Source organism: Cryptomeria japonica, chromosome 5, assembly GCF_030272615.1.
Source record: "Cryptomeria japonica chromosome 5, Sugi_1.0, whole genome shotgun sequence".
In the NCBI taxonomy this organism is placed as follows: domain Eukaryota; kingdom Viridiplantae; phylum Streptophyta; class Pinopsida; order Cupressales; family Cupressaceae; genus Cryptomeria; species Cryptomeria japonica.
This window is the reverse complement of record NC_081409.1, coordinates 256,454,638-256,480,376: the sequence shown is the minus strand read 5'-3', so window position 1 is coordinate 256,480,376 and position 25,739 is coordinate 256,454,638. Positions and strand designations below refer to the sequence as shown.

General features: G+C 35.8%; 1 protein-coding gene across 3 annotated transcripts in view; it reads right to left on the bottom strand.

Moving 5' to 3' along the window:
• Window positions 1-22,668, bottom strand: part of LOC131058395 (uncharacterized protein At2g33490) — a 128,466-nt gene extending 105,798 nt beyond the window's left edge. Inside the window, exons 1-2 of one of the 3 annotated variants that reach the window (XM_057992254.2) lie at window positions 22,028-22,160; window positions 12,933-16,320 (exon numbers count right to left, since the gene is read on the bottom strand). In XM_057992254.2, coding sequence (XP_057848237.2) covers window positions 13,097-15,277 — 2,181 coding nt within the window. In that variant the 5' untranslated portion in view covers window positions 15,278-16,320; window positions 22,028-22,160 and the 3' untranslated portion in view covers window positions 12,933-13,096. Of the gene's footprint in view, window positions 1-12,932; window positions 16,321-22,027 lie in introns of those variants that run through there. The other 2 variants (XM_057992255.2, XM_057992256.2) reach the window with 2 other exon arrangements.
• Between the last annotated feature and the right edge of the window lie 3,071 nt (window positions 22,669-25,739).

The following is a 25,739-nucleotide window of genomic DNA, read 5'->3' as shown; positions in this document are numbered from 1 at the left end:
TAGACTTTCCGTTTATCTCATAAATAATTTAATGGAGATTCACAATATAATAGCATGATATAATATTGATTCAACCATATAATCATTCGAATATTGAGTCGTGATATAAAGGAGCCATTGAATTTAAGTACATTTCAGTAAGCTTCAGAGCTGCTTTCCGTTTATCTCATAAATAATTTAATGGAGATTCACAATATAATAGCATGATATAATATTGATTCAACCATATAATCATTCGAATATTGAGTCATGATATAAAGGAGCCATTGAATTTAAGTACATTTCAGTAAGCTTCAGAGCTGCTAACATTTCAGTTCAATTTGATTAACAATAGACATGCCTTAAATTTTTTAGACCACTAAAAGAATCGTACAAAATGACCATGTTTCTCTTGTCCATAATCCTCTATAGTAGCACAATTTTTTTATTAGGTGGGTTTTGTCAAGAATGGTTGCGCATAGCCCGAGACAACTAGGTCACAACACTGCCATCCCAAGTACCCATACGGTACCCAAGGCAGCTAGACATACCCACAAGATACTCAATATGGCAAGTTCATGCCCTAGCCATCCCATCTATGTTCCTGACCCTACTTCTAAACCCATTTCCATTCGGTCCTACAATGGGACCCCAAAGTAAGAAACCCAATAACATAATGTATATATTTCTTCCATTCTAACACAATCTAACACCACTACCATTTGAGTCAATTAAAATAGTTCCAACATGGGCAATCAAATCTGCATTTAACTTCCAATGCAAGATGATTATAGAGAGGAAATTATAGCTCAATGTTATCAAAGCAGCAAATTCCATGTGGCTTGTAGAGTTTTTTGTAAACATATAAGATTCTATGTGTATAGCAAGATTAAATACAAAGTTAATTCATGTAGTATTGCAAGAATTTGCAGTTGCATAGAATAGCCATTGTCGACAAAGGTGTCCCAACCTTGCAACCCAATGTTCCGTATTTAATTATTTATTGTATTTATTTATTATTTTGTCCTCATATGGGAAAGAGGATATCCCACTTTGAGGTAGCATTTATGACCACGTCTCAAGTACTTTATAATGTGTGTGAGAATTCGTAAGAGCATCTAATGCCATTATGACATTCTAAGATGTGGAGGTTACTTATTACAATTTCTATGATGTATGTAAAAGCATGATTATAGGGAGTTACATAGTAGACTTGATTTTTTACCAACTCTATGATGCATGTTATGATATGTTATAAGGCATCTTTATATGGGGTCAATGGAGTGTCCAAGTTGGTGAGTTGGCTATGATAGATTATGACAATGTGAGAAAATCTTCTAAGATTAGCATGTTGACTTATCACAAGAGTTGAGCATTGTTATTCCTCATGAAGATTTGAGTGCCAGTTTTGGGAGTGGTATTTTCCCATGGTTTTATGGTTTACCATTTGTAGTTTCTACATTTGTATCCTTTATATATTGGTGCCTAGGATGGATATGTAGTATGATGTGATTTTGTAGAGTGTTGTTCTCCTAAAATTTCTCTATACTTGTGTTGATTGTTCTCCTATGATGACTTGAGCTTGTTGATATATTGAAACGAGATTGTTACTATAAATAAATTGGTACAAGATTTGGAGGCTAGGTAAGGGTTTGCCTAGGATAAACATTATGATAAAATGATGGTGTTGTTAAAACTAAAATTCAAAGCATTGTCAATGAGCCTTGAATCCTATGATAGATTGAAAACAACATGGATGGTGCTTCTTGAGCCAATCTAGCTGAAATTGGTGATATGGTCTTAGTCATGATTTAGTAGGTAATCTACAGTTCTATTCCTATTAAAGTGTAGACATCAATTCAAATAATATTTAGATAGGTTTCCTCTTAGCTCGCCAACAAAATATTGACTAGGTTATAATGCAATATTAAAAAAAATTGGCTTTACCCCAGTTGAAAAAAATTCAGTGTAAACTTGAATATTGAATCAAATCCTTAAAGACATCTAACATCTGGTCCAGCATTTTCAAAACTATAAATTCCAGCAAGTCAAGAAGGAAGCAAATAGGGCAGCTGACATCCTAGAAATGCAAGCCTCGCTTCTAGAGCCTCCAAAGAATGGATTACTAATAGCATGGATCTTCCTCAGCACAGATTTAGAGCACACCTTCAAATAATTTTATTAAGGACCTCCTATTGCTAAAGTCAACAAGGGTTGGTGCCACATTAAAAGTAAGGATATTCCTCTCTAAGAAAAGGAAAAATTCAATATTGACTAGGTTATAATGCAATATAAAAAAATTTGGCTTTACCCCAGTTGAAAAAAATTCAGTGTAAACTTGAATATTGAATCAAATCCTTAAAGACATCTAACATCTGGTCCAGCACTTTCAAAACTATAAATTCCAGCAAGTCAAGAAGGAAGCAAATAGAGCAGCTGACATCCTAGAAATGCAAGCCTCCCTTCCAGAGCCTCCAAAGAATGGATTACTAATAGCATGGATCTTCCTCAGCACAGATTTAGAGCACACCTTCAAATAATTTTATTAAGGACCTCCTATTGCTAAAGTCAACAAGGGTTGGTGCCACATTAAAAGTAAGGATATTCCTCTCTTAGAAAAGGAAAAATTCAATATTTCAAAGAAAGAGCACTTTTGCTCTTTCAAAATTTAAGGTGGCTACGGACAATTTAATTGTCCACCACCCCTAAGGAAATCATTACAATAGCATTGAGGTGGCAGCGGACATTTATGCTACTTGCTTTAGGACTCTATTTTATTATGGCTTTGAATGACAGCGAAGACCTCAAAATGACAACACTTCATCAGCTTGTTTGCAACAATGCTTTTGGTTCTCTCTATTTTAAAAAAATGCTCATATTCACTGCCAGATAAGGAACTCTCCCTTCTTGTTTTAGTCCTTGTCTCTGCAATCCAGCTATCAATCCTCATTAAATCTCTATTTCTTCTAATCCATCCCCCATTGACACTTTAAACATAAAAAGGAAAATTGTGAACCGTCACGAGACTCAAGGTACAATGAGAGGAAGCTGAACTGAAGCAAGTGCAAATGTACATCTTACAATCAATTTGCTTTCTGACATTTGATCATTGTATCCTTTGTTTCACTCAAATCTTTCAATATGACCTTTGGTGGAAGCTTATCTACTTTTTCCGAATTGCAATTTCTATCATATTTTTACTTTCTATACCATGGCCAAGGAAAATGCCTCCCTACAAGACAAAGCTCTTCAAATCTTAAATCCTCTGTTATGCCTCTCTCAAACCTCACTAATCAACATTCTTAATTGTTCTCAAGCTGCAATGACTCCCTCACAACCTCTAGAACTCAAGTTCTAAGAATGATGAAGATTTGGGAGTGGCCAAAGACCAATAATTTAATCGTTTTGAAAACACCCTTTGTGCCTATTCCTATCCCTTCTAATCCTCTTCATAATCGTCCTAGGCATTCCCTTTACAGTAGTGGTATGGCCATTGCCATATTCAACTAAGCTTGGATTGTGAGGTATCCAATAGCCAACTAGGTAGATGTGAAGGCTTCTATTGAAGCTAAAATCAATTTTTTGGCTAATGACTTAGCAACTATCAATGACAACATCATACATAAATCCTTCTTCTTAGGAATTGATTGTCATCGCTTCACTTGATAAAACAAATGTTTCCCAAGCCAAAGAATTGGAAGAGATTAGAGAGAGTTGGTGAAATGAAACTAGTTGTTATGCAATAGTAAGCCTAAGCTATTAGTCCAGCCATTAGAAACAGCCTCTCAAATTCCTTAGATATTAGTGCTCCCCTCAAATATGGCCCTATCATTGTAGCATTTCAAAGAATATGCTGTTTCTCTTGAGCAAATTTTAATGTGTATATGATATCAGCAATAAAGGCCCACAAGCACGGGAAACCGTCTAGAATTTTCATCATCAACTTATCACCAATCCTTTCATGGAGAACAAGATTCATGATGAAGATCCTTGCTCTCTAGTCATACAAGGGTGAAGCCATTAATGGACATAGAAAAGCAAGGTGCTAATAGAGGTTTCAAACATGTTGCATTAACTCTCTTTTCTATGTTTATGTTTCAATCTTGTTACATTCTCATGAAGAGAGGACATGCACTTGATGGATAGCATTCCAATAGCCATGAGTCTGGTGTGCACATTCTATTGGTTCTTACTAGCATGCTCAAACTCTAATTTTTGTATGGTTTAGACAGATTGCAACACAAATGTATTCCATGAATACTAAATAATATGGCATAAGATCATAAACATTTTTAAGTTTTAACAGTAACACAGATTCATAATGCAATGACTTAATCAACTCCACTTCTGTGCTATTCCATAATTTGTGCAACGTGTGAACTTAATGATATTATGATGCAGTCCTGGTATGTTGATGTGTGTAGAGCTTCAGCTTGTCGATGTTGTTAAATTAAAATCCAAAATGGTTTATGTCCTTCTTGGTGGGGTCTGTAAGTGGTTAGAAAAAATAAAATGTTCTGCCAAGGGTGATAAGACATTAAAGCATGGAAAACTATAATGGATTCCAATTAGTCCACAAATGAGTTTGCAATATCACAATCTGCTACCATAAAAATGTGAAAGCTAGTGCAATCTCAACGATCAAATGGGTGAAACAGTTGACAACGCAATTAGTGTGTTGATATTGACATAATGAACAAGTGAATGGCTCTCATGTGTATGTCATTTGGATTTGATCAGTGGATGTCATTGTTGAATTTAGTCAGAGTGCGGTTCTTCAGAAGCATGCTCTGGATAATTTTTTTGAACAAGCTTAGTCCAATATAATTGCTACTAGAATTCATTTTTCCAGGCTACAAGCTCTTTGTTGGTTGAAAATTTTGTACACTTGTGGAAATATACAAAATTGTGGCTTTAACCACAGTGTGTGAGTAAAACTCTCCTAATTAAGGGAAGGCTCCCCCTATCTATATCTAATACTAAAACTAAAATTGGATGAAACAATAGCCTTTCTTCTCTTTTCAAGAAAGCTAATATCCTTTTCTCTTCACTGAAAAGTGATAGCAATTTATGGTAAAACAGCAGTAACAACTTTAAAATAAATGAGAGAAAGGAAATGAAGTTTCCTGAAAGTTCAAAGACTTCCATCACTTCCTTCGGGACAGGACAACAATATCAAGCTCAAAGTCTTGAATATGTGAAATCCTATAACCCTTTTCTATACTAATGATATCAAGAACAAATTATAGCAGCACAAGGACTGAAATAGCTTATTTTTTTCTATATAAAACAGTAAGAACTAGTACAAGCTCAAAGACTCACAGTTATTTCTTACGAAATCTACTTCTAAACACTCTTAAGAACAAGTGTAAGCACAAAGTCTTACAGCTCCTTTCAAAAGAATATTTACTCTAGCTTAGATTAACCTCCATTACTTGCAGCTCAAAGACTGCAAATCAGATTCGATTAATGATGCAGGAGCATCCCCGGTTCACAGCAACCTTGCATCAACCAAAAACATTTCCTTTTTTGTTTTGTTTTTTGTTTGCAGTTTCAGATTTCCTTTCTGTGTGTCCCAGTTTTGGCTCACTGATTCCTGTGAAGTTGGATTCTACTTGAAAACTTAATCATCCTGCTTGCTTTCTAACTGCATCTCATTTGGATCACTTTCCGGCAAGATATCGCTACCATTTTCCTTGACAATTCCTTGTTACCGGTTGTTCCTTTGTTAGCGGTTGCCTGAGACCTATTCTAGTGATCTACCGGAACCCATTCCGAAGCTTGTGGAGCCTTGGACGTTGATCTCAATGTTTCTTGACGTGTGGCCGACCTTCTATGTTTCATCCCTTGGATTTTTCGGAGGAATCTCTTGGTGGAGGCCGACCTTGTTCATTTTGCATTGTTCTTTGGGTTTTATCTTTTTTGGCCGACCAAATCCTTTGGATCGATATATATATTTGTAATCATGCTTTAGAATGTAATAAGTCAGAGAATCAAGGAACATCAAATAGATAGACTGTGCTTAGAAGATAGATCTTTCGATTCAAGGTCTCGGTGTGACCTATTCTACCAGGCCTGTGTGCCAATATGTTGTAACCCGGTTGTTACTGGTTGGATGTAATTAACTTACATGCAATAAAACTATCTGTTATGCATTGTCTCCATCATATCTGTGTGATTTCGTTGTGTTTACTCTTGCTGACCGGTTGGACTGATCTCCTCGAGATCCCTCCACACCGATGACTGCTTCAAGTAAGCTCTCAAAGAAACACTTGCAAGAAAGGTAATATGGAACACAAACTCAAGAATGTAGCACAAAGACTCAAAGCTTGAGCAATTTTCTTCTATTCCTTTCAATTCTTCAATTTACACATAAAAGCTCAAAGACTTCTTTGCAGCAAATTTGACAGAGTTTTTGCTTGCCTTCCAAAAGCTATCAATTACAATAGACCCCCTCAGTATTTATAAGAGAGGAGCCTTGAGAAAAAGGTGGGAGGATCCTAACTAACTTGAGAAATTCTCTCAACCACCAAGACTTATTCAATAATTAACTATGACTTATTCCAACTACAGTCCTAATTGAACACAACTTGCAGTTGCTTTACATGTAAATTACAAAAGTGCAAGTAATGAGTTAACTTGCAATTACAAAGTTATTTTTTACATGTAACTTGTCAAAACAAAATTACAAATGCATAACTAAAACTATTCCATGTGTCTAAAGACATGACTCTAACTGCATCATCCTTTGTCTATGATGATCTTCATGTCACTTCAGGATGCTAGAACTTGAAGTCTTCTGGATTGGTAAAGACATCTTGAACCGGAATGAGAACTTGCATCCTTATCTTCTTGCTTGGGGTAGTACTAGCTTTTCAAGAGGGAAAGGGCTACCCTCCTCTTTTCATGTTATGACCATCTTTGTCTTGAAAGCATTCTATGTTTTCAACCATGAATTGTTGTTGTATCTCTTCTTTGTATCATCCTCCAATCTTGAAATCTGCTTGCAAAATAAGGCCCATGCCTTAATTTATTGATTTGGTAGGTCATGTGTGCAAACCGGACTGACAAGGGAAGAGATAAATTGATGCAAAAATGGGCTCACAAGTGAATTTCGGGCTTTGGAAGCTGCATTACATGTGTGGGAAAAACAAGAGCATTAACTTGCAATTGTGGGGAACAAACATGCAACTTCATATACGTAATGGGTAAACACAAGTTTGCACTTGTAATTGGACCTTTAAAACTCATTTTCAAGTGTTTTTTGAGTGCATTTTGGACCAATTTAGGGTTATGGATGGCCGACTGCAAGTGAACACTTTAAATGGGAAAAATGAATGAAGGTGTGAAATGAGTGGATGAAATGGTGGGAATGGTATGTACATTTGATGGAAATGAATATGAGTGAAAATGAAAAGATTTTGGGAAGATCATCTTTATGAAAATGGGAAGAACTTTCAACATGTAATCCGGTTCTAAAAACTTGATTTTGAAAGGATGAATATTTTCCAATTTAGAAACTTGGAGTTTCATCAAAAGATGGTTAAGATTTTCCAACCAAAGGGGAAGATAAACTATTTTCATCTTACATGCAATCGGGTTTTTAAATCCCGAATGCAAGTAAAGGGGGAAAATTGGGAAAGACAATGCAATTTGCAAATTGCTTTGCAAACTTGGAACAAAGGGAAAAAATCTCTAACAAAACCGATTTTAGGAAAGAGCAAAACAAAACTAACAACTATCATGAAGAGAAAGAATCTCTTATAGACAAAAGAAGAAGATTCAAACCCTAGCCACGTTTTTAAGAAAACGCCATATGCAGCAAAAACGGCTATCAAAATGGCATGAGAATTGGTCAAAACTTCATCCAAACCCCACGCCTAGGTATAACACGCAAAAACGACTAAGGAGGAAGAGGATTCGTGGCACATTTCAAAGGCAAATCATGGTATTTTCAAACACGTTTTTGCTGTTAACATGCCATAAAAACAGCGATAATGTCATCCAAATGGCATGGAGGGAGTTTCAAAATGCATGAAAATAGGCATGAAATCAAAATGTCTTCCTCCTCGAATTTCTCCATAAAAATCGTTGGAAATCTTCAACAAAATCCTCCAATATTGCTGGTCGGGTTTTTGAGGAAGAATGACAAGTTTAAAATTGCAAAGAACACATGAAATCAGGTTTCTAAAACCCATTTGCAAGTTTAAAAATGTCACTTTTTCATGCATAAGGCAAAATCAGGTTTGTGAGAGCAAACAACAAGTTTAAAATACTTGTAATAGGGAAATAAAACTCCCATTACAAGTTTTAAACAACTCAACAAAAGACTACTAAAGGGAAAATACAATTCCCTTTACAAGTCACAAAAAAAACTTAAAAATAAAACATGTGATAGGAAATAAAATCCCTATTACAACTTAAAGTGACTTTATAAAACTTGTAAAGGAGGAGAAAAACCCCTACCATAACTTAAAATCATTTAAGTGTAACTTTTTAAAAGAATTACAAGTTTAATTTAAACTTTATATTTTATTGTAATATGTCTAAAAAGTTCCTACAATGACTTAAAAGACAAAAAGCAACAAGGGGGAAGTAAAAAGTAAGTTACAAGTTCTATTTTTCATAAAGTGCACTTGTAATTAACTAAAAATTTCCCTACAACACTAAAACAAAGGAAAAACATAAAACTTGCAACTTAAGGAAAATTTCCCACCTGCTACCAGGGAGAAAAAACCCAAAATTGAAGGAATGACATAGCAAACGAACTCAGAATGCAATGAAATTTGAAACGTGATTTGAGGATGGACTGAGGATTAGCCCAGTCCAGGGATAAGGCGAAATTCTACCTTGAAAAGTGTGCCAAAGAGTAAAAATTTTATTTTTTGACAAAAATTTTATGTAATTTTCCATCATTTTTAAAAACAAAAATGAGGACAACACTCTTAGATAACTAAGAGCAACAAATGGATTATATAACAAGAAACAGTTCAAAGCTCCCAAAGATAAAAGAATCTTATTCGTTGCTTCATTAAAACTTCATCTTATATCTTATCCATTGGAAATACAATGGTCTTTAAAACTAAATGAGAATTTTCATGAACTAGAAATATATGCTTTTGTCATGCAGCTTACTAATTGTCTAAAGGACCTAGACAATTGTCCGAACGAAGGTACTATAATAATAATTTGTATAATAGGAAAGGTGTAGAATCTAGCGACTATGATAGGAAGCAGCATTTGTGGTTGAAGGCTTATGCTCATAACTTAATTGTTATAATTTTGTCATGATCGAAGTTTAAACTATGTATTAGCTCAAAATTAAATTATCGATCTATTTTGAATTTAAATATTAACAATCAGATATTTGATCTTTTTTCTTGTTTTGTAATTCTATGCATGTAATGTCCCTTCTTGGGATATTCCTGATTTTTTCCCTAAAACAACAATTCCAACTTAATGTGAGAATTGCAATATATTTATAAATTTAATTTTATCAAAACTGAAGACATTTCATTATAATATTCAACTTAAAATTGTAAGAATAATTTAGAAGATAGAACTTATCTTGATTTTCTGCAATAACTCTCCTTCAGACTGTTTTGTCGAAGATCAATAAAACTCTGATCAAAAAATCATACAATCATTAACATTAGGATCAATACATCATAGCATATTCCTTATAGTCAACCATATTAGGAATTCATTGAGAATGTTTGCAAACCACAATCTCAAGGATGGTTGTCCTTGTATTCAAGAGCATGGGCAAATTCCCCATCCATCCATCTTGGGGTGGCGTACTTGAGAAAACCCTCAAGCTTGGGAGCACTCATTTGCCTCCTGACCTACGAACATGGTAGGATCTCAAGTCCACTCCATCCATCAATCCACCTTAAAGGTTGGTTGTCCTCCTTGATCAAGCCCAAAAGCACTCATTCACCTCCCAACCCATGAGCATGGCAAGATTTCTAGTCCATCCATCTCGGGGTAGCATGCTTAATAAGATGCTCAACATCCCCTGGCCCATGACCATGGCAGGATTTCTAGTCCATCCATTTTGGGGTAGCATGCTTGATATCTCATGAACTCGGAAGGCTAGCCGTCCTTCCTATTTGCAAGACACTTCCTTAAATTCAAAACCGATTGCTCAAGGAGTTTTCTAGAGTATCATCAATTGCTTGATTTCTCTTTATCATCATTTCTTTAAGGATTTGATGAGTAGATGCTTAAATGATACTTAATGAATTGATGCTTCAATGATTGATATTTGAATGATTCGATCAAAGAATGGTTGATGCTTGAATAGTTGATGTTTGAATGATTAATACAGACTAATTGAATTGATAGAAGAATTGATTGTCAGTTTGTTTTCTTGAGTCCCAACTGATGTTTGACGGATGATTGAATGATTTCCTTTGATTTGATGATTGGATATATTAGTGAATGGTGATTGAATGAATGTTGAACTCATAGAGTGATGAGTGATGATTGAGTGAGTGCTGATTTGATGTATTGGTGAGTGATGATTGATAAGTGATCCTTGAATGCTTGGAATAATTTCTCCTTTACACTTTATTGGTGAAAGGGTCACCACCTTTCATAAGAATTGGGTCACCACCCTCCATTGCTACCTTTTGAGAATAATAAATTATTTTCCAAATGGATCTCCTTGGATGTCCTCAAATGAAACCTTCTCCCCTTTATATCTTCCAATGTGAGGAAGAACTCACACCTCTTCATCATGTTTGCCCTTTGCAAGTGTCACAACCTTTAACAATTAACGCCCTTTGAAAGTGTACAACCCTTCATCATTTCTGCACTTTGAAAGAGCCACATCCTTTCACAATTACCAGCCTTTGAAAGAGCACAACCCTTCATCATTTCTGCCCTTTGAAAGAATCACAATCTTTCACAATTACTACCCTTTGAGCTTAGAGTACAGCCCTTCATCATTTCTGCCCTTTGAAAGAGTCACAAGCTTTCACAATTTCCCATTCCTCTTTTCTTCCATTTATCCTTCCTTGATTCATATGCTCCATTCTTTTTTCCTTCCTCCATATCCCCTTCCAAATAAACTCTTCTGCCTTTTATATCTCATGTTTGAGGGAGTCAAAACTTTTCATTTCATGCCTTTTGACCATTCATTAAACTTTATTATATTTTTATTTTTATTTTTATTTTTTTTTATAGATTAATAACTGCAGAGGGGCAGCACCCTTGTATTAATCAAAATTTGAAAAATACATAACTGGTTCAGAAAGAACCGTAGGGGGAAAGAGCCAGTAAGAATATTATATTTTAATTTTATTGCTATTATTATTTATTATTAAATCCTATTTCAAAAAGGAGACATTACAATGCACATTGATCATGAGGTTGTAAGCGGATTGCCTGAAATGCATGAGATTGATTTGTGGACACTACAATATTGTTGATGTAATTATTTATTAGGCTGGACAAATCTGGGAAGTAGGCTTCAGATCTGGAGCGAACAACAATCAAAGATCATCTGACTCGGTACGAATTCTATTTTGTTAAATCAATTAAATCGCCAAATCTTTCTCCAAGGAGAATGTAGGACAATTGTAAAAGCCTGGTCTATGTTCAAAACTTAAAAGATCAATTTGTTTAGACAGAAAGGTTATGCTTCATCAAATCAACAAAGTTAACAAATTTTTATTTGAGTAATTGGGATAATGGCAATGTTGAGCACTTGTAAGAAGATGACCGAAGTTCAAATCTTCCCCATTGCAATAAAGTGGCCTATAACTCTAGCAAACATGTGATGAGGCTGCATGGTCTAACGATTATGGGGCACATTCTAACATAACCTATGCTTACAAATCTCTCAGGCAAAATTTTAGAAAATCAATTTGCTTCAAAGAGATGTATATATTTTGACATGTATATATAACAAGTTGTGTTTTATACCGATGCAAGAGCATCCTAAGGTTGCCACAATCTTGCATTGCCCAAAAACATTTCTTGCTTTGTTCGCTTTCAGTGCGCAACCTTAACTTGTGCATGCTTATATTTCTTGTTGTGTCTAGCTTCTATGTGTGGGCTTATCTTGCACACATGTAAGCATTTTGTACACAATCATACACAGAATAAAATACCCAAAGGCATCTTATCCTCTCTTGAATAAAGTCGCTAACTGCTGAAGATATCGCAAGAAGGATCAGTTAGGATGACTCCAATGTTCTTTTTAGTAGGGTCTCTACGTGTGGATAAGCACCAGTGGTCGTTGTGATTGCTGTGTCATCAAGGGGCCTTACGTCGCCGAAGATTTTGAACTAAACAAACTTTTCAAAAATATCAAAAGGATAGGGTTTGCAAGAGGTCTAATCTAGTCTAACCCTAAGAATGACTCAATGCGGACAAGACTTGGCAAGATTCAACCAACTTCAATATTGCCATAAATTAACAACTCAATTGAAATTGATGCGATCTTCTAAGGTAACAAATGATTTTTCAATACATCAAAGATCAAGAACACTACCACGAAGGTACATATCCAAGATACAATAACGATTGAAGATTTAAGCGATTCAAATATCTCCAGTCGACCACGCAAGGCGTTCCTACAATCAGCAAGAAGCTAGTGGTTTGGAAAGCGAATCCTACCAAAGATCAAGTCCAACACTTTGTCCTTCGAATTAGCACACTACTTCGATTGAGAATGATTCAAGGTAAATGAACAACCATGAAGATAACCAAAAGAATTGCAACAAAACACCATAACTTCAATATTTCATTAATCTCAAAGCCATCATGTACAACATTTGCTTGAATTCCTTTCTCAAAGCTCAATCTTGCTACCAAAGTAAATTGCTTCTAAACTCTAATCTCTCTAATATATCAATAATTTCTAACTCTCTAATTTCTAGTTACCAAAAAATGAAAGAAATGAGGGTATAAATAGCATCCTCAATTACAATGAACGGTCCAGATCGAAAGAAGATCAATGGCCAAGATTATGACACCTAAACCCTAATTAGGGTTTTATTACAAAAGTTCCCCTTTTATTGCACAACATTAAATGCATAGCCAATTATTAAATTTGGCACGAAAATCTAGGAGACATAAACCAATGACAATTAAGGTGCCATGTCATCTATAACAATCTCTCATCTAGAATCTTATTCCCTTTCCAATGCTCCTTTTTAGCATATGCAATGAATCTAGACACGATTCCTTCGATCTCAGCAATTGGAATCTCGGGAAGATTCTTCATTCTCTCTTCCAAGTGGATGACCTGATCAAATGCCTGGAGAAGAGCAGCGTCCCAACCAGGTTCAAGTTCCTTAGTTTTCTCAATCAAGAGCATGGTAGCAAACATCCGGTCCCGTTGCTCATCTGTGATAACATTTGCATCCTTGCAAAAGATAACCTTGATTCTATCCTCCAATTCCTGCAAATCCACATCTGTCTCAATCTCGATCCTCCTGCCAAGAATGGTACGTAGTACCTCAAATACTTTGTCCTGGATCGGGTGGATAACCTCCTCAACATGGCTACATCTAGTACTGATGTCCTCGAAGAGAACTTCCTTCATCTGGAGTAAGGTTGACCACTGAAGTAAACTGTGAGGTCCTCCATCCATGATCTTTTCTTGCGCTAAGACCTTCCTCGATGTTTGTCTGATTACTTGCAAGACAAGAATGATAACCTCTTTGGTATGAGCAAAAGCAGCTACTGTTATCATCAAGTTGTGGATGATCTCAAGAACCTGGATAGCCCTATGAATAGTCTTCATCATCCTTGTTGCAAATTCTACGGCAACTGTATGGGATTTGTCCATCCAAGTGCTCATATGCTGGACCAAACTCCTGAATCTCTCTGCCTCACTAATTGATTGAAGGGGAAGTGCCTGTACGGGTGATCTTGCTGGATCCTGACGTCCCAAAGGCTGATTGAGATGGCTGAAATATGTTCTCCATGCACCAACTTCTCTCTCAAGCTTTCTATTTTTCTCCATTTCTTCCCTAAGCTTATCTTTCAATGCCTCAAACGAATCGGTGGCATCATCTAGTGTCTGCTCGGCTGTGAGTGGACCAAGCTCAAATGTCTCTACATCATATTCTTCTGCAAGGATCTCACCTTCATACTTGTCCACGGCCGGTGTAGCTATCTGCAATATTCTGGATCCAGTCTCATCTCTAATCATCTTGGACATCTTGGTAGCTTTTCTCTTCTCTATCACTTCCTGGGAATGTCCAACAAGGCTCTCCAAATCAATTACATTGTCCTCGTCCTCGATCACAATTACCTTCGTTAATCTTTCCTTCAACCAATCTGGGATGGCGGATCTTGTCTCTTTAACCTGTATCTCCTTGAGCAATTCTTCTTCTCTGGGAGGAGATGTCACTTCATTATCTTCCCTATCATCATGCAACTCATTATCTTGGAGAGATCCACCTGGTGACCTTCGAGGTGCCTGTCCTTCTTTATCATTTTGTACCATTGATTCCATGGATTCCTCTATCTCAGATGTCCTCTTCTCTTGTCGAGAAGATGTGCCGGATGAACGATCTCGGTTGGCCTCTTGCTTCTTCTTGGAGGATTCCCTTTTCTCAGGTCTTTCTTTCCTCTTTGAGCCTCTTGGATGGAGATTGCCTTCACTTGCACTTCGAAGGTTGCCCTCACTTGTATTTCTGGGATTAGGATTGCCCTCGCTTACACTAGCTCCACCTTCAGCCGGTTTCTCTTCCAAAGTGAAAGTCATAGCTATGCCCTGCTCTCTCAACTTCTGATGCTGCACATCAACCCATCTGCGAGTACAAGACAAGACTGAAGCCATCAAGGCATCTAGATCCACAACCTCGGGCTCATTCCAGTCTAACCTTACTGATTTGCTTTCTCGATCATAGGATGACTGAAGATGTCTGCCACTGTCCTGAGCTTGGTCGGCCACTGTGTAAATCTTGCATTTCCTGATGAAATCCAAAGGCAATCTAGAATGCATCTTTCTTTTCACTTCAAGATCGTCTAAGAGATTCATCATAAAATCTTCTATCTGAAACTCATGCTTAAACTTTCTACCGACTGTCTCCTCTATATATCCATGTGGATCAAAGCTCTCTCTCAAAGCAAAGGATGAAAAAGAATACAAAGCTAACTCCTTCTCTGCGTCATCCATGGCTAAAGCATTAGGACATACCTCAACTGAATTGCCTAAGATGATAGGTACAGGAACTCCATTTCCATGTCTGTGTCTGAATGCCTTCGCATAAGCTGCCAACTGTCTTGTTACCTCAAGTAACACTATTCTGTCTGTCGGATATCTCGGCAACATGTATGGAGGTGAAGGACATCCATGGACTCTGATGTAAGTAAATTTCGGAAATTGGATAAACCAAGCACCGTACCTCTTTACTAGTTCCTATGCATCCTGAGATAATCTATTGTGAATCCCGCCTTGCAACGTCCTGGTGATGTTCATCGTGAAGGTATCATTAACTAACTTGTAGTTACTTCCTGGTGGATGATGCAAGTGAACATAGGAATCACAAACTCTGACCTCGCCAGGTCCTCTTCCAATCACTCCTCTGTGAGGTAGTCCTGCATACTCAAAGCTCCTGACCAAGGCATATATGATGTATGAACTCATGTGGAAGGACTTGGTAGCCTTGAGTCTCCTTAACTGTACGTCCAAGCAATGGCTAATCATCCTAGCCCAATGAATTGTTCCTTTTCCCTGAACTATCACCTGGATAAAGTAGAACATCCACTTCTCAAAATAGAAGGCTTGAGGAGCTCCTGTGACTCGGTTGAGCATTGTTATCAAATCTCTGTACTCCTCCTGGAAGTCGATCCTGTGTGGTGTGTTCGGAATCTTGCTCAGGCGAGGACGACTCTTAAGTAACCAATTCTTGTTGATGATGCTTAGGCAAGCATCTGGATCATCTTCGTACATGGACCTGGCTCCTTCTATGCTCTTGTAGACCATATCTCTGTGCTCTGGAAGATGGAAAGCCTCACTTATAGCCTCTTCTGAAAGATAAGCTAAAGTGTTTCCCTCCTTGGACACGATCGTTCTGGACTGTGGATCATAATGACGAGCACACTCGATCATCAACTCATGGCATTGAACTGCTGGAGGGAAGTCGGCCGCCTTAATGATGCCACTCTCAATTATCCTCCTGGCGACAGGTGATGGCTTGCCAATGTAAGGGACCTCTCGAAACTTCTTCGTACTGAAGTTGCCCAAGTTGGTATCTCCAATGTTGCTCCACTTAGACACGATCTTGGTCTCCAGTTCCTCGTTCTTTTGATCTTCTTTCATGAGAGCTGGACGACTGGTGGATGCTCCCGTCTTCGGGGTCGCCATTGTAATACCTACACAACATTTCATAATAAGAACTAGATTTTGCAATGCATAACATAGATTAGATCAAAGATTAATTTTAGGAAACTTCATGATAAGTCCTTGAGTTATCATTTCCTAAACAACGATTGAGCCATTGAAATTCAAAATTTCAAAATTCAAAATTTAAGGTAATGACGATCAAAATTCAAAATTAAAACAAAGGATTACATCGCCATACCTTATTTGAGATCTAACTCTAAAATGCAAAATAAAGAGATTCGCCTAGGCAAAAATCGATGTTTGGAAGATTCCGACGTGATCCTTTTCAAACGAATGTCCACCTTAGCAATTCGCCACCTTTGGGGTCTTTGACGTGATCTTAGCAGGTTCGCTCAACTCCAATCAAACTCGCACTCCCCTTTGATGAAGCTCGCGCCTTCCTTTGAATGGAAATTTGCACCTTGCAATTGATGAAATTCGCTCCACTTGAACACAATTCGCACCCCTCCTTTACTCTCCAAAATCGCATATGAATGAAGGTTTAAATGATGATTTGAAAATGAAATTTTCACCTTCCTTTATAGGCGCTTACCCCCTCCATTACCTCCAGGCCGACTTTGTAAAAAATAAAAGAATTTAAATCCAAGCGCTCCAATTTGATTTTATTTAAAATAATAATTAATTAATTAAATGCCTTCGTTTTTTAATTAATTCGATTTTTTAAATAGGCAAAATTAATTAATAAATGCTCATGCGCAAATTTTAAATGCTATTAATTAAATATTTAAATTTTATCGATTTTTTAGCATTTAATAAAATTCAAAGAAAATGTGTTAGCGCCAAAATTTGGAGAGGTAAGGGTACAAACCATATCGCCCTGGTCCCTGGGAGAGGGACAGGAGCGAATTATCATCTTAGTCTTGATTCTTTTGCCTTTTACGTTCAAAATCTCCATCTTCACGTTGAGATTGACATCCTCGACAAGGATCTTGAACTTGATTGACTTGATTTCGTAGACGAATGCCCCTTGTGACCATTATCGCCCTGGTCCCTGACTGAGGGACAGGAGCGAACTTCCATTTTTAGCTCAAATTTGTGATCTTTGACGTTCACTTCTTGTTTGTCGCCTTCCAAATGACGTTTTCAACCTTATGCATCTTTGTTTTGATGTGATCTTTGGAAGAAAATGAGTGATGTAGTTAATATCGCCCTGGTCCCTGGCTGAGGGACAGGAGCGATCTTGTCTCCTTGCTCTAGTTGATCACCTTTTAACGTTTAACTCCCTCGCATATCATCCTCTCAAGACACCTTAGACTTTGTGCAACCTTGTACGTCCTTGACTTAGCGTGATTTTTGAAAGAATTGGCTAGTATAATGAATATCGCCCTGGTCCTTGGGAGAGGGACAGGAGCGATTCTTGGTATCCTGGGCTCATCCTTGTTCCTATCGACTTGCAATCGCCTTCACAATGTAAAACGGTGTCCTTTGATCCCTCTTGAACACTTGAAACGTGATTATCATTCAAAACTTAAACCTTTATAGAGATTTCGCTCTGGTCCCTGACTGAGGGACAGGAGCGAATTTGGGCATATAGTATAAATCTTTCATCATATTAACTTGCAATTGTCTTCAAGGTTCAAAATGATGCTCTTTACTCCCTTTCGAACACTTAAAATGTGAGTGGCAACTTAAATTTGGACACATTTGAATATTTTGCTCTGGTCCCTGACTGAGGGACAGGAGCGAACTTGAGCATATAGTGCAATTCCTTCATCTTTGGCGGTCCTTGCAACTTCATTCTTCGTCGAGACACCTCAAAACGTCATCGCCACCTTACACCTTGACTTAGAGTGATTTGAATTTGGGTGGAAGGCAAGATAACTAACATTTCGCCCTGGTCCCTGGCTGAGGGACAGGAGCGAATTTTCATTTTCAAGCTCAATCACACTTTGCCAACTTCCAAAATTATCTTCAATGGACTTGTTGTGCCCCCTTTCATTCATCTTTGGCCTGGAGTTCGTTTTAACTTGGCAAGAAATTGATCTAAGGAAGAAATCGCTCTGGTCCCTGACTGAGGGACAGGAGCGCCTAGGCCAATATGGAGTTCATCAGGCGTCTTTCAATCTTCAATTTGGCTTCAACAGGTTCGTTATACCTCCTTTACTTGCTTCAAACTCAAAACTTACTTGATCTTCACTCGAATTTTGCCCTATGAGGAAAATCGCTCTAGTCCCTGGGAGAGGGACGGGAGCTATCATCAAATTTCGCCCTGGTCCCTGACTGAGGGACAGGAGCGAATTAGTTTCTAGGCCAAGTTTTCCTCATGTTAGTGCTTTCAAATTATATTCAACTGATAAAATGCACTTCCTTGGTTCTCCTCAAATCGCGAAATTGTTGAAATCTTGCAAGGACAAGGCAATGCTGGATTTTAAGCTCCGGTCCCTCACTGAGGGACAGGAGCGATTTTTGCTCCTAGCACATTTCCATGCTTGTGAAATTCTTCAAATTATATTCAACAGAGAGAACATGCCTCCCTTTATCTCTTCTAATCCAAAAATCATCTTGATCCTGCGAGGACAGTAAAATTTTGAAAAACAAGCTCCGGTCCTTCACTGAGGGACAGGAGCGATTTTGCTTCCACAGGCCAAAATATCATGATTTCAAGGGTTTAGTCACTTCACAAGGCAACAACAAGACTTTTCCAATGCCCAGAATCAATCATCAAAATTTTCAAAATTTGGTCAAAATCATTCAATCAGACAAAATTCCATCATTCACACTTAGACAAATTTGGACTTTGCATCAAAATTCCGACTGAACCTAGACCAACTCACTTGACCACCTGACGAATTCACCCTATTCAAAATTGCATCCTACGGGAGGAAGCTCAAAAACTCTCAAGACGGACTAGACTCTGGCCTGAAAACGTCAAAACGGGAACCCTAAGGCTTGACCCTAATCCAAACAACTGACACACTAAACCAAAACCCTAAAAAAACGGAGAGAAAGGCGAGCAAAACGAGCAAAAAGAGGGGGTCCCCATTTTAATGGGGCGATGTGTGAAATGGTCACAACAGGTTGCCACAATTTTGCATTGCCCAAAAACATTTCTTGCTTTGTTCGCTTTCAGTGCGCAACCTTAACTTGTGCATGCTTATATTTCTTGTTGTGTCTAGCTTCTATGCGTGGGCATATCTTGCACACATGTAAGCATTTTGTTTTTCCATGTTTGTGTGTGTTGGGCACTTTGGTGGACCAGCATAGTTCTCACTTCATGTAGGCTCTGTTGGTCTTTGCACAATCCCTTTTGGAGCACTTTCCATCCTGCACAGCTGCACATAGCCTTCGTGCAATCTTAATTCCACAAACAGACTTTGGTGCTTGACACTTGCTTGGCACAAAAGCTCTCTTCACACAAATTTCATGCAAATACCACACATAGGTCCCCCATGCCATGCAACTGAATGGCATGCCACCTTGGAAAACCATAGGTATCAGAATGTTAGATTGAATGGCCAAGTTGTCAGGGTGACTTTTGACAAAAGAAAGCTTGCCAGCTTGCTTGGGGGAAATTCTGACTGACCTTTCAGATCTAGATTATCAGAATTCAGAGATAATAAGGAATGGACTGAAAGTTCAGACTAATGACTGAAGATTCTTTATCCTTTGGATCGGATCAAATTTCCTCCTACCACATGTTAAGGTCAGCCTGGTGCGTTGGATCAGATTTCCTTCTATGCCCAGGCATTATCATTATGTATATCAAATCCACAGCCATTAAAAGGGGTTTGGATATTGGGCTTTGGATAAAACTTTTGAGAGTGTGTAATTGAGTTGGCATTGGGTAGATTGTAAGTGTAGAAAGTCTTTGCACAAATTGCAAATTTCTCATCAGGTTGGGCAGCACAAAGTAACGGGTTTCACAATTGAGGCAGCCCATGTTTTATTTCTTTGTTCTTCAAATTAAGAAAACTGTTTTGTTTCATTACCTCCATTTCTTCTGTGTTGGTTTTGTTTGTGTGGTCTGTCTACCCATTTGTTGGTAGTTCATTGAACCCGGATTGGCTGCTGCATCTTATACACTGTGACTTCTGAAGTTTCACGTCTACCTTCTAGACTCCTCTTCCGGGATTTGGAGATATGTGGTCTGTAAACTTTCATCAAATCGATGAAATTGCCAAATCTTGCCAGATCAATGGTAACATAAGCGATTCTAAAAAACATAGCCAAAGTTCAATGCTCCTCCACTACAATATGGATACCTGTAAGCTGTAACTGTAGCAAAACACAAAGTTGCGGTATAATAGTACATTCCAGCATGTGTTATATTTACAAATTTTCCAAGTGTGGCATATAACCCCATTCAAAAATGATCAAAGACAAATCTCGAGAAGGATTGGTTATATTATTTAAACTTATAAGTAATAGCTTAACTTAAAACCAAGTGCTTATAATACAACAAAGGAAAATGTAAAGAACTAACCATTGAAGATCTCAAAGTTTCATTGTTCATTAAATTGATGCCGAAAGTGACTAGATAAAAACTGTGCAACAAGATTGTTTTCGAGATTGATCAAGGAAGAGCATTGATTCTTTTCTTTATGTTTACAAGTAATAGATAATATTTAAAAGTAATGTTCAAGGGTCAATGAAAGGAAATATGAAGAATGAAGCATTAAAGATTCCAAATTTCCAGTCCATAGAATTGATACAAAACAGTTTCTGAATATGATACTACAATATAACAATGATCAAAAACATTCTATCGAGCATGACCTATGCTTACGATTTTGCAAAACGTGTTCCAAGGGGAAGCATCACAACCCCTAGGTCCCCCACCTCCATCCCATGCTTGTTTCCAATTCAAATATCATTTTTAGGATTTTGGAGGTGCTTTACAAATAATACATAAAAACTAAAATGTAAAGTTTTTTAGGCAATGAAACAAAATGTAAAGAACAGACTATTAAAGATTTCAATCTTCCACAGTCCAATGGTGTTCCTTTTGTTTTGGGATAAAGGTTTAATTTGACAAATTGACGTTGCAAGGCATACCATGTAATCCATCAATGTATAATAAAGATGGCTGAGCTTAATTGACACATACTTTCTAAATGAGAAGTGGTAAAAATTATTGTCACGACTTGCAATTTTGACCTTTTGATGCCAAACTTACAGTTTACCAATACCCTTATTACTTCGTGCATTTCAACGCAAAAAAATTGGAAAATACATGCTGGATAACTGTGGCCAAAGAATATTGGTAAGAGAGAAGAGAATATATATATTTTGTAGACTTGGAAGTGTGGAGGCAAAGTGACACTGCATCATCGATTGCCCGGCTAACAATGGCATCCCAATCAAGTGCAATAACACATTGAGGATGAAAATGAATCAAATTAGCTAGAACAGAAAAATTTACCACAGTTAATACTTTGGCTATCCTTTTTAAAGGATCGAGTTAGACCAAAACGGCAGAATGTCCGATCAAGATTAATAGTAGAAGATCACAACTGGACAAAGAAATGGCTATATGCGAGCTTTATTTGACAGCCCTCGGTAAGTTGCTGTTTCTGCACGCTACATCTCAGTTATGGCTCAGCAGTGCCACGGACAATTTGATCTCATAAAGGTTATTAAAATGTTTAATTTCATAATCAAGATAAAAATTAAGTGGCATTGCATTAAAAGAAACAAGAAAGAGAGAGACGATTCCATGAATTTCGAACTGCGTACCTGCATGGCCGTTTTGAGCTCGTCGAATTCAGCCAAGGCCTCTGCATCTTCGTGGCCCTTGTTACTAGTCTCCTTCTTCTGCTTGGAAAAGCCACGCAATTTCCTCAAGGAAGACTTCATTATTTCCTCCAGCGGATCGCGCTGTCGAATCCGCTCGGCTCCAACTCCAACTCAATTTCCCAAAATATATATAGCATTCAGAGCAGGGGATTTGGATGCTGCGCGTTCCAAAGTCGTGGGTTCGAAACATCGCAGAAACTGCCTTGAAAAACAACGCGGTCCAAAGATTCTGCACTGGTCAAATTGCTTACTCCAGAGTTTGAATCAAGGGAACAAATTCCACGTCGGATCGAAGGGCGCGATGAATTAATTGCCCCACAGACAATAAATGGTATTGAATAAACGGATCGATTGAGATTTTGAATTTAAGGACATGCTAAATACGGCTTTAAGAAATTACAAAGCAAAGAAAGTCGGGCTTCTGCGTTGACAGTAGGAAATGAAGAGAGAAAAACGCTCTAAAATTTAGAGCTCGCATAGTCAAATCTTCCACATTGCTGGCAAAGAGGGAAAGAGTTGAAAATATGTTATTTGACTCGCCAATATATCTGTTCAACATCAGGTTTGACTCTTAACGCGTGTTCGCCTTTGAGATTTTGTGTAGTTTTTAAGGGCTTTTTTATTGGATGCACTTTTAGCTTGGGAGTCCCATTGGTGTCCAAGCAGTCACTTTCATGATGTACAACAAAATTAACAACCAAAAAATATTTTGTATCAAAAGAGAGCATTAAGGAATGGGTGATAGTCATATGGGACCAGAAGAAGAATCAAAGTTATATTATTAGTCCCGCCTATCTAATGTTTTCGTCTCTTTCAATTAATTTTGCTTCGTAAACTGTGTCAAGGATTTATTCTAAAGTTTATCTTATAGTTTAGGGTAAATTATTTTTTAATTTTATTTTTCTTTCTACTTTTAGATTTTTCTGATTGGTAGGATAGGGGTTTTTTTTTTTTTTTATTTCATTTTTCTTCCTACTTTTAGATTTGTCTGATTGGTAGGATAGGGGTTTTTTTTTTTTTTCTTTAAAAATGAAAAGAACTGATCAATCAAAGGAATTTATTTTTTCTTCCTTTTCCGTATATTTCTACCTGTTTTCTGTGACGGGTTGCACTATTTCCACTGTTGCGAGAGAGTTTTCACTTTACTATGCTCACTTACGGAGGAAAGACTAGTGTGCCAAAAGGATAGCACTTAATGAAATATTTTAATTTTTAACTTTTAAGATTTAGAACTTTATATTATTTATCACTTTTTTTCTTTTTTTCTTTTTTTGTCTTCTATGAACACGGAAGGGATATATTTTCAAGTTTGAGAATAATTTTTTTTAATTTTTTTTTTTAAATTTCTTTTTAAAAGCTTTTATTAGTGAAGTAATAAATATAATATATTAATATTTGTTTTATACTTAAAATTTTTAAATAATAAATTAAATGTTTAATATTTTAAAAAGCATATTCTTATTTATTTTAATGATTATTATATAAATAATTAAGTGATTTTGAAATGCATATTATATAAAAAGTTAATAATATTATTATTTAATTTTGATAGATATATATAGAAAATAGTAAATTAAATATAATTATTCTTTAATTATATATTTAAAACTTTCACATAAAATATTGTATGTTTCATATTTTTGAAAATTTGGTTTTTATTCATTTTAATAATTATAATATTATAGCATCTATAATATATAATTAAATTATTTTTAAGATATATATATATTATATGAAAATATTCAATAATATAATATATGAATATGAGTTTTATATTATAAAAATAATAATTATTAATTATATATTTAATATTTTAAAAATATATATTCTTATTTATTTTAATCATATGAGACACACACATATACATACATACATACATACATACATGTCATTTTAAGAAATATATTAAATGTAAGTTTTTACTATATATATTTAAAAAATAATTATTTTTTAGTTATATGAATAAGATTTTTTAATCTCTTTTATTTTGATTTATTTGAATAGTTATAATATTATAACATATATAAAATATGATTAAGTGACTTTATATATAATAAAAAATTAGTAATATTATTGTTTCACTTCTAAAAATACAAATAGGTAAATAATTGTAAGTTTATAAGAAAGATAACTATTTTTTAAAATAGTAATATGAAAAAAAAATATTATGAATTGATAATTTACTTTTTCAATAGGTTTCATTTCACTTTTAATTTTTTAAGTATTTTGAGTTTACTTATAATTTTTAATATAAAAAATAAAAAATTTTGGTATACTTGGCATATGGATGTTGACTACTACACCTTACATCTATTTCCTCCCTTATTTTCATTGTATTTTTTGTTTTTTACTGTGATTTTTTTTAATATTTTTTTGTATTTTTTAGTTTTTAATTGTGATTGTATTTGTAATTTTAAATGTAAAATAAGCTCTTGAATCTAATAAAAAGTCAAAGAAAGAGACCATTTCGAACAATCAATAAAAAATAAAATGAGAGTCTATAGTCAAACACAATCAAATAACAATTACACCCCAATATAGAGAGTAATCATAATAGAAGCATATAAATACATTGAAAATGATAGATTATATCAACTCAAAAAATCAATGAAAGCTAGATTATATCAACTCAAAAAATCAATGAAAGCTAGATTATATCAACTCAAAAAATCAAAGAAAGAGACTCGCCTTCAAACATAAAAAAAAAATTAACAATCAAACAATCAAATTACAATTAATAGTCTAATAACAATCAAACAATCAAATTACAATTAATAGTCAAACAAATATTAGCAATTACCGCCTTCAAACAAAAAAAAAATAACAATCAAACAATCAAATTACAATTAATAGTCTAATAACAATCAAAGCACCGTTTCATTGTTAACCCTGTATTATCTTAACTAGCTGCAAATATAGAAGGGTAATTTTGTGTTTATAGATGTCGTTTCCAAATCTCTATTTTAGCAATTAACACAAGAAATATTATTGGCCTAGAAGAACACGGTACATGTGCAGTAAATACGAACAATTTACATGAAATATTCTTTTGAATACATGATGTATCCATGTTGTTTTATCCTCTCTATTGTTACAAGTTTTCTTCGTATATGGCTGCAATGCAAACTTAACCATTAAGTTCTAACCATTAAACTCTAAATCGTGAAAAAGTTTGAGTAATTCTAATTCGTCTATGTCTTTACATTATAGTTAACTATCTCTCAGAACAAACATTCGATATTATGCATAGTTTTTGTAAATGCAAATTTTGTGCATTGTTCAATTAAATTCAGAACACGCATAGTATTAGACACCATACTTTCCAAACTATCACTTTCTACTAGGTTTGATAACTCATTCTTCGAACACTACAACCACTTATGATTTTAGCACTGAATGTAAATTGTTTCTGAAATTACATTATATGAAAAGAAAAAGTTCCTACTATGTCAAATATAAGCTCACCCAAATATAAAAATTTATCATATACAATTTTTACATGCTCAAAGTAACTTTATACTACTTAATTGTTCTCAACAATTCACTGCATTGCTAGGATGTTTTTAGCTAAAGGCAGGGACTCATGTTGTCTCACAGCTCTTGTTATTAAGATATTATTATATTTTTATATTTCTATTAAATTTTTCATCAA